The sequence below is a fragment of the Bufo gargarizans genome, chromosome 2 (genome assembly GCF_014858855.1).
Source record: "Bufo gargarizans isolate SCDJY-AF-19 chromosome 2, ASM1485885v1, whole genome shotgun sequence".
NCBI classification, from domain to species: domain Eukaryota; kingdom Metazoa; phylum Chordata; class Amphibia; order Anura; family Bufonidae; genus Bufo; species Bufo gargarizans.
Window position 1 is genome coordinate 415,750,410 of NC_058081.1, and position 17,496 is coordinate 415,767,905.

A 17,496-nucleotide genomic window follows, 5' to 3' on the forward strand; every position below is an offset into this window, starting at 1 on the left:
AGAAGGACCTGTATTTACTCTCTAGAATCCGAAAGAGTCGCAATAAAATGTGTCACCAAATTTGTTTTTGTGCCAGTTAAAACCAGATGGTAACACACATTCTTTTTTTTTTTCTAATCAGTTTTTTGTGATTGTAGATCCTGAACATGAACATCTTGCCTGAGCCAGCATTTACAAAGCATTCAAAATAAATAAATAAATAGTTGTACGGCAGGCATATAGGCCATGGACACAATGGTCAGGAGGGGACCCTATTGACTTATATGGGAGAGTTTTTTAGGCATGCTCTGTGACCTGTGCAGAGGTCATTGTACAAGGAAATAATAGTTAAGCTTTGACAATCGCCTATTGTGACTGGTGGATCCTGTCGTATCTGCCATTCTAATCCTGCCTGTAATTATATCACCTCTGTGTATAGATAAGCAGGTAACTGCAGCAAACTGATCTGTACAGACCTATTATTATTCTTAGTGGCCAGTGTGAACACTGCAGGATTTTATGGTTTTTGTTTAAATACAGATATTGTCATACAAAATAAAAAAATATCAAAAAGTCATTAAAAATGTTAAACATAAAAATGTGATTTAAACAAAAGGTAATTTTCTGATGACACATTTCCTTTAAGCCTCAAGCTTCTCAAATTAAAATTCGGTTGACTGTGGAAACAGACAAGGAGGGAGATCTCAATCTGGAGGATGTATTCTTGCGCCCATCAATACGTCTAAGTTAGCAGTGGGTGGGAGATTGGCAAAGGAATATGTTATGCCAGAGTTCAAGACCAAGTATTATTGCTGTAATAGTTGCTCTATTGACAGTTTAGACTAGTTGATATATCAGAGATCAGGTATTTTCTATACCCCAGTTCTTCTTTTGGAAGGAGAAATGTCTTTTTGTTTTGTTTGTCTATGTTGGGGAATGTGCGGGTTTTTTGGGGGTACTTGAGACAGGTGGCGGGTGGTATATGAGGCCTAGTAACATTGTTGTAAAAGATCGCAGTAATAGTCGAATACATTTCTGGAATTGGTTTGATAATGGGGACCCTTTAGGTTATAGCGTGGAATGTTCGGGGGATGGGCCAGACTGCTAAGCGTAATGTGGTCTTCCATGCTCTGCAAGTACATCAGCCGGCAATTCTCTGCTTGTCTGAGACTCATCTCACTTCAGATAAAACGCATCTTGTACACAGAGCATGGATTGCGCATGAATTACATTCTACATACTCCACCCAATTGAGGGGAGTCTGTGTCCTTGTTCATAGAAGTCTTCCCTTTACTTCTAACGAAGTATGCATTGATGCTGAGGGACGATTTCTATGTCTTGACTGCACTATATTTCAGTTCCGAATGATATTGGTCACTATATACATTCCCCCTCCATACTCAAGTGAGATCTTGAAAAAAGTGTTAAAATTTACTGCTAAGTTTCTGGATGTTCCTAGTCTGATTGTAGGTGATTTCAATATGTATCTTGATAAATCCCTTGATAAATTCCATCCGGGAGGGGGTTGTCACCGCCAGTTCTGTGAGAAGGTCTGGCAGACGGCCTTCTCTACCTCTTGCATGACGTTCTTTGTTTTGGTTTCACTTTGTCATCTCCTTTCCTTCTCCCAGGTGTCACCTATTTAGACTAATCGTCTCCCTTTATATTCCCTCCCATACTGTCTCACTTTGCGTTTTATACTACTTCCTGGATGAAGTTTTCACTGCTGGAGGCTGCTGCTGCTGTTTGCTCAGATAAGTCTTTTCATGTATCGTGTTTCCTTGCTGGCTTGATTCTAGGTAACCCTGACTCCGTCCGTATTAAGTGCATTGAGCTGGTGGTCGTGTCCCCTCACTATTATAGGGTTTTCAGGTGTCACACAGTCGGGCATGCAATCGTCTACCATTGAGACCCTTGCATGGGCATAGCAGTCAGGGAGAGCTCTTAGGGTTTTATAGGGCTCACCTATATACTCCTTAGTTTGGGATCAAGCCAGTCGGACGTTTATTCACAAGTTCCAGCTATCTGCAACATTATCCGTGACAGGGGTACTTTGGGACCGTCCCCTACTTCGCTGAGTAGATTACTTATGGAAATTAACCTATGTGATATTTGGAGGACAAAACATCCAGGAGTGCAGCAGTACTCGTGCTATTCCTCCTCGCATAATTCATTGTCCAGAATTGATTTAATGTTAGGATCCCCTGTGTTATTGAAAAGGTACAGGAAGTTTCCTATCTCCCTAGGAGCATTTCTGATCACTCACCAGCTTTAGTGGTATTGGAGTTGGGAGCTGCATGAAAGGGCCCCAGACCTATATGGCGCTTGAACCCATTCTGGCTCCAGCTGGTGGACACAGGTGACAAAATATTTGGATGTTTAAAAGAGTTCCTTGAAATTGTTTGCTCTGCCATTTTATCAATTGTATGGGAAGCCTTAAAAGCATATGTAAGAGGAATATATTTTAAGGAAATTAGTGTACATAAATCGAAAAATAGGGCCCTCTCAATTGAGATGTCTAATAGGGTTTTGGAGACTGATGTTAAATACATAGCTAATCCAACATTAGAAAATGCTAATAATTGGACTGAGGCTCAAGACTTGCTAAAAGAACATTTGATTGATAAGGCAGGGGCTAAATGCTTTTTCTGAGCACAGAGGTACTTTATGGAAGGAGAGAGTGCTGGTCACCTCTTGGCTACCATTGTAAAAGCACAATCAGGTCCCTCCTGTTTAACTGCGGTTAAAGATAGGAATGGTATCCTGGCTACCAGAGATGAGGATATAATTGGGGTGTTTCATGCCCACTTTAAGGAAGTTTATAGGTCTAGATTGGCATTTACCCTGAAGGATAGGGATTCTTATCTAAATGAGATCGTAATGCCTACCCTCTCTGTGGAACAAAGGGAGCTACTAGATAGGGATATTCAATTAACAGTAGAAGACGGAATAAAAGCAGCACACACGGTCTCATCGGGTCACCAGAATGCAACAGCCGCCAAGAGGACCACGGATCCACAGCGGTCACACCAGAAAGTTAAAGTCGAAAAGTCGCAGCAGCATCTCCGTTTTTTTCTTTTTATTGCGAAAACTTCACAGCATATACACAAATGAAGTGCAACGTTTTGGCTGTTACCAGCCTTTATCAAGCATAACAGTGTCACCCACAGGTCCCCAATAACAGTGTCACCCACAGGTCCCCCATAACAGTGTCACCCACAGGTCCCCCATAACAGTGTCACCCACAGGTCCCCCATAACAGTGTCACCCACAGGTCCCCCATAACAGTGTCACCCACAGGTCCCCCATACCAGTGTCACCCACAGGTCCCCCATAACAGTGTCACCCACAGGTCCCCCATAACAGTGTCACCCACAGGTCCCCCATAACAGTGTCACCCACAGGTCCCCATAACAGTGTCACCCACAGGTCCCCCATAACAGTGTCACCCACAGGTCCCCCATAACAGTGTCACCCACAGGTCCCCCATAACAGTGTCACCCACCGATCCCCCATAACAGTGTCACCCATAGGTCCCCCATAAGTGTCACCCACCGATCCCCCATAACAGTGTCACCCACCGATCCCCCATAACAGTGTCACCCACCGATCCCCCATAACAGTGTCACCCACCGATCCCCCATAACAGTGTCACCCACCGATCCCCCATAACAGTGTCACCCACCGATCCCCCATAACAGTGTCACCCACAGATCCCCCATAACAGTGTCACCCACAGATCCCCCATAACAGTGTCACCCACAGATCCCCCATAACAGTGTCACCCACAGATCCCCCATAACAGTGTCACCCACAGATCCCCCATAACAGTGTCACCCACAGATCCCCCATAACAGTGTCACCCACAGATCCCCCATAACAGTGTCACCCACAGATCCCCCATAACAGTGTCATCCACAGACCACCATTAGTTCAAAACGCACCAAAAGCACACCTTTTGGTTCAAATTTTTATTTTCTTATTTTCCTCCTCAAAAACCTAGGTGCTTCTTATGGGCAGGTGCATTTTATAGGACGAAAAATACGGTACAGTGCACAATATGATCTTGATCCTAGAATGTGTTTGCTTGGTATTTTTGACACTGATAACTTACAAGACTATATTGTCACTGGAATTAATAGAATATTATATCAAGCATGTAAAACGCTGGCTGCTAAATGGATACAGCCTCGACCTCCTACTGCCGCTGAATTTATTACAAGATTGAACATTGTAATAAGGATGGAGAGAGGGGTGTATATTAAGCGCAATTGCCTGTTGAAATTTGAAAATATCTGGGGCCTTTGGATGGATAGATCAGGAGTGTGTAGTCCATAGCTAGCTCTTACTAGAGGAATTAGGGATCTTATAGGGTGATGAGGAATGTGCATGTTAATATATATATAAGTGAATTCCGGGGATTGCTATGGATTGGATTTACTCTGTATACTAGGGTCTATATGATACCTTTCGGCTGTTAATGTCTTAACGCGACTAGACAATGCTTTGTAATACTCTAAATCTGTCTCAAGAGGGGCGGGAAGGGGGGTAATTGTTGTGGGTTTAATGTGTAATAACCTTTTATACTATTGTGACAATGTTATGTCCTGACTTGTGACCCTGCTTGAATGTAAAGGTCTGTTATGCATTTTGTATGGTCATGTTATTTAATAAGAAAACAAAAAATTATCCGATTTAATACTTTGGTGCCTAGTTCCTGTATCTGTATAGTAAAGTCCACAATTGCCTTGCATAGCTCCGTCGTGAAGAGTGCTTTAATGTTAATATATAGTTCAGTAGGTTCAAACGCTGGAGCCTGTAATCCCATGGCTGGGTCACACTTTGAAGGTAACAAGTGAACTTGTTCTTTCACTTGGGTTGTCTGACAGCTCCATTTCAGACAGTTGTGCCATATAAAAAAAGCTTAGGCAAAATTTGCCAGCAGGGGGACCTCCCTTTGACAGACATAAGTAGCCAGATGACACGGAGCATGTTAGCAAGAATCACAAAACATTATGATCCATAATGGGCATAGTCTGGGAGACTTCCATAGGGAAAATACTCCAAGTGAGCTTAGCTGTAATACAACAAAAAGTCAGATGGCAGCACTGTCCAGTAAGAGAAAACTATATTGTGGTCTTGTAGTAGTAGGTGGTTAAGGCCTCTAGATGAAACTGAGTACAAGGATGGAAAATGGAAACATAAAAAAAAACAGCAGGCAAATGACAATACAAGATCAGAGACTATTGGGTTCCTCCTCTCTCCCTGTGTCACTGGACACATATATTTCTAAGTATTGGTCAGGAGAGATTCCTACTAAGAAATATAGGATTCCTGCCACTAAAGTTGATGAGTGGGAGGCTGCAGTGTAAAGTGTGGCCTACAGGAATCCTGAGCACGCAGCCTACTAGCTAGAGCCTCTGGCAATAGTATATTAACGGACCGGAGTAGTTCTCCAAGCATACCTTCCAAACTGAGCACTCCAAGTACAGGTGGGAACAGAGGGAATCCACTGGCTGAAGTGAGGCAGACTGCCGGCCTCAAAGTCAGTGTGTGCCAAGGATGTGAAAGCCTCAACTGCAAAAATGGGGCTTCTCCGAATCCAAAAGGCACCAAAATGCTCCTCTTGATGAGAGCAGCACTCTACACACCTTTGAGACCCGCCCCTATCAGACATTGGGGGCATATCCTAGCGAAACCAGCACCTACGCTTAGAGAGCCTGTGAAGTCCCAAAGGGCGCATGGTGCACCTCCCATTCATTTCAACGGGACTTCCAGTACACTCTGCTATCATTGACGCTCCTATAGGAATGAATAGAGGCCAGCCACACATGTGCGGTGAACCGTCCGGGACTTTACGGGCTCCGTTCTAAGTATAGGTGTGGGGCCCAGAGCTGGGATGCGCACCTATCAGACATTGGAAGCATATCCTGGCAATATCCCCCCAATGTCCGAGTTCAGAATAACCATTTAAAAGAAACTACATAAATGTGGCATCACGATAATCATACTGACACACAAGAAAATTATCATGTTATTGATACCACACGAACTGTAAAACAAAAAAAAAAAAAAAAATCTGTGGAGATTGCTGCTTTTTACCTTCTCCCCATCACAATATAAATGAATAAAAGTTTATAAATAGATAGATATATCTCTATCTTATGTGTACCCTGAAATTATTCCTATAAAAAAGTGCAACTAGTCTAGCATAATTCATTTGCTGGAACACAGAGAGGTTCTCCAGGAATTAAAAAAAATTAAATACTTAAAATATTATGTTATAATAAATATATATTCACAAATATAGGGGAGATCTAATACCTACGTATAAATATATCAGGGGTCAGTACAGAGATCTCTCCCATCATCTATTTATCCCCAGGACAGTGACTGACGAGGGGACATCCTCTGCGTCTGGAGGAAAGAAGGTTTGTACACAAACATAGAAGAGTCCATTCACACGTCCGCAATTTTGTTCCACATTTTGCGGAATGGAATTACGGACCCATTCATTTCTATGATGTGCTACCCGGATCCAGAATTGCGGATCCGCACTTCCGGGTCCGCAATTCCGATCCTGAAAAAAATAGAACATGTCCTATTCTTGTCCGCAATAGGCATTTTCTATTAAGTGCTGCCTATGTGCAGTCCGCAAAATGCAGAATGCACATCGCCGATGTCCGTGTTTTGCGGATCCACAAAACACACACGGACGTGTGAATGGACCCTTAGAGCAGTGAGACTGTGGAACTCTCTGCCTGAGGAGGTGGTGATGGAGAGTTCACTAGAAGAGTTCATGGATGTATTTCTGGAGTGTAATAATATTACAGGCTATAGCTACTAGAGAGGGGGCGTTGATCCAGGGAGTTATTCTGATTGCCTGATTGGAGTCGGGAAGGAATTTTTTTTCCCATTAAAGGGGTTATCCCATCTTAGACAATGGGGGCATATCACTAGGATATGCCCCCATTGTCTGATAGGTGCGGGTCCCACCGCTGGGACCTGCACCTACAAGGAGAACGGAGCAGAGAAAGTGGAGGAGGGCGCACTGCGCATGCGCAGCAGCCCTCCGTTCATTTCTATGGAGCCGCCGAAAATAGCCGACCGCTGGCTTGGCTATTTCCGTCGGCCCCATAAAAATTAATGGGAGCGTTGGCCGCGCATGCGCGGTGCGCTCCCATTCACTTCAATGGGAGAGGCGGGGAGCTGTGCCTGGTGGTGGACGGACCCTGGGAAACCCGGGGTCCTCCTGCCACAACTCTCCCCGGCTCTGTTCTCGTTGTAGGTGCGGGTCCCAGAGGTGGGACCCGCACCTATCAGACAATGGGGGCATATCCTAGAGATATGCCCCCATTGTCTAAGATAGGATAACCCCTTTAAGTAGGGAAAATTGGCTTCTACCTCACAGTTTTTTTTTTTTGCCTTCCTCTGGATCAACATGCAGAATAACAGGCCGGACTTGATGGAAAGATGTCTTTTTTCGGCCTTATTAACTATTTTCCTATGTTACTAAATACCTTACATTATTTATAATTGTTCGTTTTGTCTAGAGAGCAATCATTAGGAGAAATAAAATGGCCGCCATCCTATTAGTTCACACAAAACCCGTCCTAATCACATAGTGCTGTCTCATCCTCCTCTCTGCTCCGCTTGTCAGGAATCATGATCCTGAATACAGGTGAATATCTGTGGGAATGGAGATGATGAGGAGACATGAGAGGAAGGTGGGGGTGTGGCTATTGAGCAGCAGCACTTGTTTACAGTCTCTATTACCACAGCAACACATTACCACAGCCTGTCCTGTCCGTCCTCTCTGTACTTTGTCTCCTCGTGAACTAAATTCCCCAGAGATTCAGCTAAAGTTCTTATCATCTGTATTCAGGGTCATAATCCCTGACAAGTAGAGCACAGAGGAGGATGAGGCAGCTCTTTACCTCAGTGTTGTAAAGTAACTTGTCCTCATGTGTGATCAGGACAGGTTTTGTGTGAACAAATAGGACAGTGGCCATTTTGTTTCCCCTGATGATTGATGAAGGTATTTGTGAATATATTTATAATAAAGTAATATTTAAGTATTTAGATTTTTTTAATTCCCGGAGAACCCTTTTAATGGAGTTGCCTTACGTCAACATTGGTAGCATATCACTAGGATATGCCACCAATGTCAGATAGGTGCAGGTGCCACACCTCTGGGACCTGCACCTACCACTAAAATGGGGTGCTCAACATAAAAGAGAGCACACCAAGCATGCATGGCCTTCCTCCATTCATTTTATATGAGTTTAGAGCAATGGGCCACCTTACGTGCATCAACTACATTTATTTGAGACATAAATTCAAAATATACAATTTAAAAAGTGACATTTTCGGGATGATTTTATTTTCCAATTTTGATGTGACTATTGGGGCCTTAAGGGGTTTGTCCATAAATTTGATATTGATGGCCTATCCTCAGGATGAGCCATCAATATCAGATTGGCAAGGGTAGGGCACCCCTCCAGCACTGGAAGCCAGAAGTATACAGCTCAGAACTATACAGTCTATTGTGTAGTGGCTGTAACTGGTAACCGCAGTGATGCTTCCATTTGCTTCAATGGGAGCAGCGCTGCAGTGAGTTACCAGCTCCGTAAACTACACAATGGTAGGAGCTGTGTAGTTCTGGTGTCAGAGCAGATATGCGGGAGTGCATGGTGTTGGACCTGCACTGATCCAATATTGGTAGCCTATACTGCGGATACAAAATACGGTTACAAAATACAGATACAAACTATGGCTACCTGCACATATATCAGTTGAGTCCGGCCAGGTATTTTAGGCTGGGAACTGGACACAACCAATATATTGCACAGCACTTTAGTGCACACATCCAGCGTCTGTACACTGATCGCGCCGGACAGAAAAACTAAGCATGCAGCATTTTTCGGTCTGGTGCATTTTGACATCCATCATCACAACTGATGCGCCATGTATGTGCGTTAAAAATAGTTTTAAAAAAAACAATCTAGAAATGTGGCATTATCATTGTACTGATACAAATAATAAAATTAGGTTATACGATAGTGAAAGACGTAAATAAAGTTCATAAAATAATGTAAAAATTACAGTTTTTTTTTTTACTCTTTCCCCCTAAAATTTAAGTTATTTAATACACTATATATACCCCAAATGATTCCTAAAAACCTACTAGTCTATGTCCAGCATAGACTTCTATGATGCAATATGGAATTCCATGGTGCATGCCGTCATAGAATTCCGTTATGGTCCATGGTAATGGAATCCATTATGGAATTCTTAGATAGCCCGAATGCCAAGTTCGCTCAACACTACCTACAACCCATCCCGCAAAATAAATAAATATTAGAAGGAAAAATTTTAAACGTTATGGTGGAACAGGTTACTGGTCCTTAAGACTAAAATTAATTATGTCACTAAGGGGTTAAAAATGCAATTGTGTCCCCCCCCCCCCCCCAAGTTGTGCACCAACAAGATTTACTTCGGAGACATATTAAAAATCTACAATAAAAAATATGACATTTTTAGGAGGCTTTTCCAATTTTAATGTGACTGTGAGATTCCACATAATTTATTTTTACCTCAATAAGTTTGTTTGCATGTTCACGAAACACTTGGGCATATTCTTTGACCTCTTTCTCATTTCCATTCCTCGCAGCTTCAATCAATACAAGTAGTGGTACATTTGTCTCCAGAAAGGAGTCAGAAACATGATCCATAACAGCTTTACGCAGCTACAAAGTATAAAAATGACGGATTAAAACAAGACAAAGCAAAGAAAGACCAGCTAAAACCCAAATTGGGGGACTTAAAGGGAACCTGTCATCAACTTTATGCTGAACGTACTGAGGGCAGTATAAAGTCGTGACAGAAATGCAGATTTCAGCGGTGTGTCACTCTTGAGCTAATAGTAAGTGGTTGCTGAGAACCAGCATCATAATTATTGCAGCTCAGGCCTTGAAAAGAGTCAAATCTACCAGAGAAGAGTCATAGTTATTCATAACCTCCTGCACTCTAGCCCATCTGCTGATGGTTGGCAGTTCTCTCCTAGAGAGAAAGAGAAAAAACTAGGTAGAAGACTGTCAATCATCAGCAGGTGGGCAGGAGAGCAGGAATTTATGAATAACCATGACTCTTCTCAGGTGGCCAGGACTCTTTTCCAGGCCTAGTCTGCAATGTTTGTGATGTTGGTTCTGGGCAACCACTTACTTTTAACTAATAAATGACAGCCCACTTAAATCAACTCACTTGTCTCTACTTTATTCTGCCGTTAGTATGGGCAACATAACGGTGATGACAGGTTCCCTTTAAAAGGGATTATCCAGGATCTTATTTTATATTGACGGTGTATCATCAAGATAGGCTATGAATATCTGATCGGCATACTCCTGCTGATCACCTTTCCTCAGGCACCTGAAGTAAGTGCTGGAATCACAAAACTCCATTCACTGTATCATGGATGGAGTTACTGGAATACTGGTCCCAATGAAATAAATATGAGTAGCGCTGCAGTAAACAGTTCCTTCAACTACACAATGGAGGGAGCTGTGAACTTCCGGCAGCGGGGCTGAACAGCTGATCAGCAGGAGTGTGGGGATTTGGATCCCTGCCAATCAGATATTAACTTAATAAGAACAATAGACTTTCTTTACTCACATATGAATATATTGGTTATTGTTTTATTACTTACCTGTCTGCGCAGGTCTCGTGTTTTTCTGGTCATCTTGTCTATTGCAGAGTTTAGCGCATCACTTCTTTCCTTTCGTCCAGTCTAAAAAGATATGTATGAAATACAAGAAGTTGTGTAAAATGTAGACACAAATTTTTGTGCTTGACCTATGGACACTATCAGCGCTACTGGTGGGTCAATTTAACAACATGTAATTTATTTTCTGGATAATTTTCTGGAAAACTTAACAACCAGATGGATGATGCTGTGTTCTTTAAGTTCCATTTTCTCCAACTCTCATTCATAACTCTCCCTCTTCTAGCATCCTTGGATGCTGCTAGAACAGACTGCTGGATCAGGTTACTGGTGATGTCAATGTAGCCTTAGTGAAAAGATTTGACTGAAGATATTGCATTGTTATATCCCTGTTAGTCAGTGTAGTTTGTACACATTCCACCGCAAAAGAATGTACTCTTATACCTGTGTTACTGAACAAAAGACATTTTACCACAAACATTGCATTGTTTTATCTGTGTTAGTGAAAGCATTACTGCATCAGACCTGATTCATGATTTATAAAGGGCACCAAAATTGGGCCCGAAACGTTGCTATAACATGTACCACTGATGTTGAAAAATCTATAAAAATACAAATTTTTTGAAGATCATTTGGTGTGCTGTCTCAAAATCCAATATTGAGGACTTGAGAAAGTGGCAATGAGGGCAAATACAGAGCAGGGAATCAAGGTGCCTATCATAATATATCACAAACTAATAAAAGTGGCAGGAAGGATGAGGATCGTGATGATTTCTGTGTGTTGGACAGGACCTGGGAGTCATATTAGGGTGCTGAGAAGGTGATATCTTCTTTCTCCGGCAGCCGGTCCACATTCCCAAGCAGTACAGTGTACTTGCCATCATCAGCTACTTGTTCTCCTGCTCAGAATCCTCCACTGTTAGACATACATAACTGTTTGCGACCAGCAATTTGCTTGTGAGCAAACTCCCACCTGGCCAAGTTGCCAGTGCAGTTGCTGCCATGCCACTTACTTGTGGTAAGGGTGGCGCATTTCTGCACCTTTAACCAAAATTTCATTCTGTGGCATGATATTTATACTTTTAACCAGCTATCCATTTATTTATTTTTCAAAACAATTGTTCAATTTGTAAAATTGCAATTCTCACTGTGCAGCAAGGTGTTACCATGGATACCTGGGCAGGGACAATATATGACTTTTACAGCCCAGTAGTTCAATGTTTTTTGCAGCAATGGGGAGGCAGCACCAAGGCTAGGTTCTAATGGCACCCCCACGTTTGTGTCAGTTTGGCTCACACACCAGACTATTATGTGCCTCATCCACATCTTACTCCATAGAGAAGCTCTCATCCTCAACAGAAGCAGGGCAGAGTGTCTCTCCTACTCCTCCTCAATCCTATCATGTGTGTAAAGTGAAAGGTTACAATGCCATGTAAGAGCTGATCATCCAGAGAGAGAGGAGACACACAGCCAATAACTTGCTACAGTGCATCAAGCAAACACATGCTCCCTGCATGGAACATGTGATAAACGAGATTTTTGTAAAACTTACCAGTAAAATCTCTTTCTCACTCTTCATTGGGGACACTGAAACCGTGGGTATAGCTATGTCCTCTAGGAGGCGTTGACACTGGGCAGAAGTTGTTAGCCGTTCCCACTGTAGCTATACCCCCTCCAGCCTGGAGAAAGAGCTTCAGTTTGTGCACAAGCAGTAGGAGAAGCAAGTTAATCAATGAAATAAACGTGGAACACCAACCGCAAGATCTTGGCAGATCCCTGCATCACCGCAGAGCTGCGTTTACCCCCCTGGTGGTTGATGTACGCCACCGCCGTGGCGTTGTCCGACTGAACTCTGACTGGGCGAGCCCTTAGGAGATGGGTTCAGTGCCGGAGGGATAGAAGAATCGCCCTGAGCTTCAGGAGATTGATCGGAAGCTTGGACTCTGACCGAGATCATGTGCCTTGGACTGTCCTAGGAGGGAAAACCCCTCCCCAACCTTGCAGACTGGAGTTGGTGGTAACAACTATCCAGTACATTGGAAGGAAGTATTTTCCCAGAACTGGAACCGACAGCCACCAACAGAGGGACAACCTCACCTGAGAAGAGAGGCGGATGGGACAGTCCAGACTCTCAGACGATTTGTCCCAGGAGGACAGGATTGCTCTCTGGAACGTGTGAGAGTGGAACTGGGCAAAGGGAATCGAAGGCGACCATCTCCTCTAACACCTTCATGCAGAGGCGGATGGTTGGGAGCCTGCAGGAACCGGAGAGATGACTTCCCGGTCTAGGACTGAATGGCCTGGGAGAGAAGGCGGCCACCCGCTCAGGGTCCCGTGGAGGACGGGATTGGAAAAAGTTGTCTGGGGGGAGGAACGAGAACTCAATGTACCCTGAAGATACAATTTCGATTGCCCAAGCGTCTGAGACGTGGGTCCGCCAGACATCCTGAAAGAGGAGGCGGCCCCCCAGGTTGAGGAGTGCTTACCCCCCTCCCCCCGCAGAAGAGCTCGGAAACTAGGGCCTACCACGGGAGGAACCTGACCCGGCGTGCGATCTCTAGGTTGTGGGAGATAGGTGCTCTTACCTCCCATGGCCTCGGAAATAATTTCATCCAGCCGGGTCCCAAAGAGATGAGCCCCCGCGAAGAGAAGTGCGGTTAGGGAGCGCTTGGAAGTTGCGTCCGCTGCCCACGCTTGTGGCATAAGGTGACTGCAAGCGCAGAAGAGTGCGCAATGAGGGTGCCTGCGTCCAAAGACGCCTCGGAGAGGAACTTCCCCGCCTGGGTGATCAGCTGTGCCAAGGCCCTGACCAGGGACTTCGGAGACCAGGTTCTGGTCCAGCTGGCTGCCCCACTCAGAGATCGCCTTTGCCACCGCCTGTAGCTGCAAGGAGGGATTTCGTCAAGGATTCCATCCAGCGATCTTCAGGGGTCTGAAGGGAGGATCCATGGGCTACATGAATAGCCGTATTTTTGGCTAGCCGTGCCACTGGCGGGTTGACCTTGGGAGGGGATGCCCACGTGGACACACAATACGCTGGGAATAGATATAAAACATCCAGCTTCTTAGGGGTGGTAAAGCGCACGTCTGGGTGATCCCAAGCTTTAGAAACCACTGCAGAAAAATCATTATGGCGAGGAAACACCTTTGAGGCCTGTTTTGGATGGAAAAAGGAGACCCTCTGTTGGTCAGTGGAGGGGGAAACATCCTGTACCTGAAAGGGTTCAAGGATAGCAGCAATGAGGCTATGGTGGAGGCAAACTTGGAAGGCTGCTCCGTATTCCTGTCCAAATCAGAATTCTCTACCTCCCCTTCAGACGATAGGTTCCCAGGGGAAGAAAAGCCTGAGTGAGATCTTACATGGGGTGGAGAGGGAGATGTGTCTGAGGAGGAAACATGTCCTGCTCTAGGACGCTTTTGTGATTGCCGTGCACTGGCGGGCTCACTAGAGGCAAGTGCCCCAGGGGGGTCACCCGAGCAAGAAGCTCTGGAGGGTGCATCTGAGGGAGGTGCAGCCTGCGCTTGTGGCGGATTCTCAACCGAGCGACCCACTATAGATAGTGTGGATTGGGAGATTTTAGAGAGGTTTTCTACCGCCTGAGAGAGGGTTTTGGCCCAATCTGGCAACTTAGATACGAGAGGGGAAGGTGGCAGTACAGCCTCTGCCTGAATGCCTGACAAGCAGTGCAGACAGTATCTGGTTGCCCGCAAGGGAATTTTGCCTGACACATGGAGCAGAAAAATGGACAGCTATTGGCAGCTTAGGGTGAGCACCAGACATGGGGGATCAGACCTGATGGTTAACCCAGAAAAAACAACACCTTGAGGCTGGAGAGGGTACAGTGACCTGAGGAGAGAGGGGACAAGAGTTCCTACCAGAGCCAGGAAAACGAGCTGCCGCCGGAGGAGGATGCCGGCCTAAGAAGAACTTCCTTTAGCGCTGTGGCGGGAAGAGAAGGTTCCGCCCCCTCAGGCCCCGCTCCACCTCAGGCCTTCTTACTGCTGCCTCAGCACGCGCGCCCGTCCTGTAACCCCCGCAGCGCCGCCTGTCACCGTTCTCCACCGGAGATTGTGACTATACCCGCCAGCTGGGTGCCCTCTGGAGGGCCGAGTGCTCTCCCCCGTACTGTTCTCTACCTCCCCCAATAACTGGGTGGACCGTCCAGAGACCCGGCCAGAATGCTTCTCCATAAAACCACCCCCCGCCAAACCGAGTCACGCAGGAGACCGTAAGAGGGGGGGGGCTGGGATGGCCGGAAGCAGGTATCACTTATCTTGTCTGCCGACCATCTTCACCCTTCTTCTGCCTCCAGCAGAGTCACCTCTTCAGTTACTGGCACTGTAGTGGCAGGACACTGGAAGAGGGACTTGGATAGGTGACCCTTCGGCTGGCGGGATGCAGGGTAACGAGGCTGCCCTGGTCCACCTTGTCTTCTTGTGGGGGAAGAGGCAGTGTGGCGGACCAACACTGGCATGCTCCCCCGGGAGAACAGGGAGGCTAGGCGACCACTGTTTTCCACCTGAAAAAAAAAAAAAAAAAAAAAATAAAAGAAAAGAAAAGAAAAAAAAATCTTTCAGGAAGAATCTTCACCCCCCCCTGCAAAAAAAGGGGTTAGTCAGCACCTCCCAGTGCGCAGGTGCACGCCGCCATGGCAAAGACCTTGAGGGAAAAAAAAAAAAAGACAATGCAGCAGCTCTCTGCAAATCAGATAAAGTACAATAATGCCAAAAATTATAGTGCTAATGCTACGCTTATTTATAAAGTGAGATGCTTGGCCAATGCATTTTGTACAAAACTATCTGAGCCGTACGTCAAGGCGATCTCTGTTAGACGGGTCCTAACACTAAATATTACCTGTTATGCGCCATAATGGCCGCATAAAGTTCAGGGAGTGTTGGATCCACATGAATGCTGGATCCACTCTGCTTTTTACCATTGGAAACTATCTGGCACAAGGAAAGGTTTAGAGTGGGCTCGGCATGCATGTTGGTACCTGCATCCCTTGTAAGGGAGGCCATTATGGCACCACATTTTTTTAAAAAGCAGAGTGGATCCAGCATGCATGTGGATCCAACACTCCCTGAACTTTATGGCAGCTATTATGGCACATAACAGGTAGTATTTAGTGTTAGGACCCGTGTAGCAGAGATTGCCTTGACGTACGGCAGACGGGCTCAGATGGTTTTGTACAAAATGCATTGGCCAAGCATGTCACTTTATAAATAAGCGTAGCATTAGCACTATAATTTTTGGCATTATTGTACTTTATCTGATTTGCAGGGTGCTGCTGCATTGTCTCTTTCATAATTGGTTGCTATGACGTTGTGCGCTTTGTGCCGCCGCAGTACAGTAATACACTCGTATGATCTATATGAGTGCATTATTCAGGGATCTCAAGTCTCCCGGACGTTCAGGGAGTCTCCCGCTATTAGATAGCGGCTCCCTGACGCCCGCAAGTGAGACAATAGGTCGCAGTAAACCTTTCTGGCACCTGTAGCAGTGTCTCGGCGCGTGCGCGCTGTACAGTGCATAAAGAAGCCGATGCAGTTCGCAACGTCGCATCTGAGCCTGTGCGCACGTGTGGGATGATCTCAAAGAGGGAGAAGGGGGAGAGAGGAGGGAGAGGGAGGCGGGGAGAGGCGGCACTTAAGACTCAGTCACTGACTGTTGTTTGCCAAAAGAGAGAGGGTCGTGAGTCAGAGTGACGCAGTAACGATCACTCAGCAGTGAGAGAGCTCAGCACCATGGCAGAATCTGCAAGTAAAAAAAAAAGTTGTACAAAACGCACTTCACCCCTGACTACACTAAAGTGTACCCTTGTCTAATAGAAAAAATAATGAAAGTGTAGCTTGCTGCACTGTTTGCAACAGTGATTTTTCAATTTCCCATGGTGGGTTAAATGACTGTAAGAGACATGTTGAGGTAAGTAACTTTAATTATGTGTGACACTTTACAGTTTACCCTTTAGGCAAAAAAGGAAAAAGTCCTTGGTCAGACTCTTTTTCCTTTTTTGCACCCATGTTATAATCCATTTTAGGCCTTAAAATTAGTTCAAACCCCAAAACATTGCATATTTTCTGAAAGCAAAGACCCTTTAGAATAAAATAGTGGCAGTTGCAAATTTGTATGTTGCATGATATTAGCGCAACGTATTATTAAACCCAAAACGTTTGTGAAAAATGCACTTAAGTTAAATGCAGTGCCCAATGCACAATACAATACCAATTGTTTTTACAAGATATAAAAGATGAGGTTATAATGAGTAAATAGATACCCAATATGCACAGGTTAAAAATTGTGTGCGTCCGTGAAACTGCGACAAAATTCAATACCCCCAAAAAGTCCATTACATAACACAATATAAAAAGGGTACACCTTATGCTTTTATTTCTTTTAGGGACTTCAGCATATTAGGAAGGCTAAGCACAGGGAAGGCTGCTCAAGTATTTCACAGTTCTTTTCAGCAGAAAACCAAAGTCTGACAGAGAAGGTCACTAGAGCTGAGGTATACTTTACATCTTTCGTTGCTGAGCATAGCCTGCCATTCCAGGTGTGTAAGCACACAGGCAAGCTATTCAGGAAAAGATTTCCCGATTCAGAAATAGCAAAAAAACTATGCCTGTTCATCAACAAAGACAGCAGCTATCGTGAACATGGCACTGGAACCTGAATGTTCAGAGGAACTGTACAAGTTCATTAGGATAGAAAAAAGACCATATAGTATTTTGGTTGACGAAAGCAATGATATCATGTGTGAGAAGGAATGTGCCATTTTAGTCAGGTACTACAATGAAAC

General features: G+C 44.8%; 1 protein-coding gene across 1 annotated transcript in view; it reads right to left on the reverse strand.

Moving 5' to 3' along the window:
* LOC122928246 (catenin alpha-1) overlaps positions 1–17,496 on the reverse strand; it is a 111,678-nt gene that overhangs the window by 38,480 nt on the left and 55,702 nt on the right. Inside the window, exons 8-9 of the mRNA XM_044280891.1 lie at positions 10,685–10,765; positions 9,576–9,728 (exon numbers count right to left, since the gene is read on the reverse strand). Of these exons, the coding sequence (XP_044136826.1) occupies positions 9,576–9,728; positions 10,685–10,765 (234 nt within the window). The remainder of the gene's footprint in view (positions 1–9,575; positions 9,729–10,684; positions 10,766–17,496) is intronic.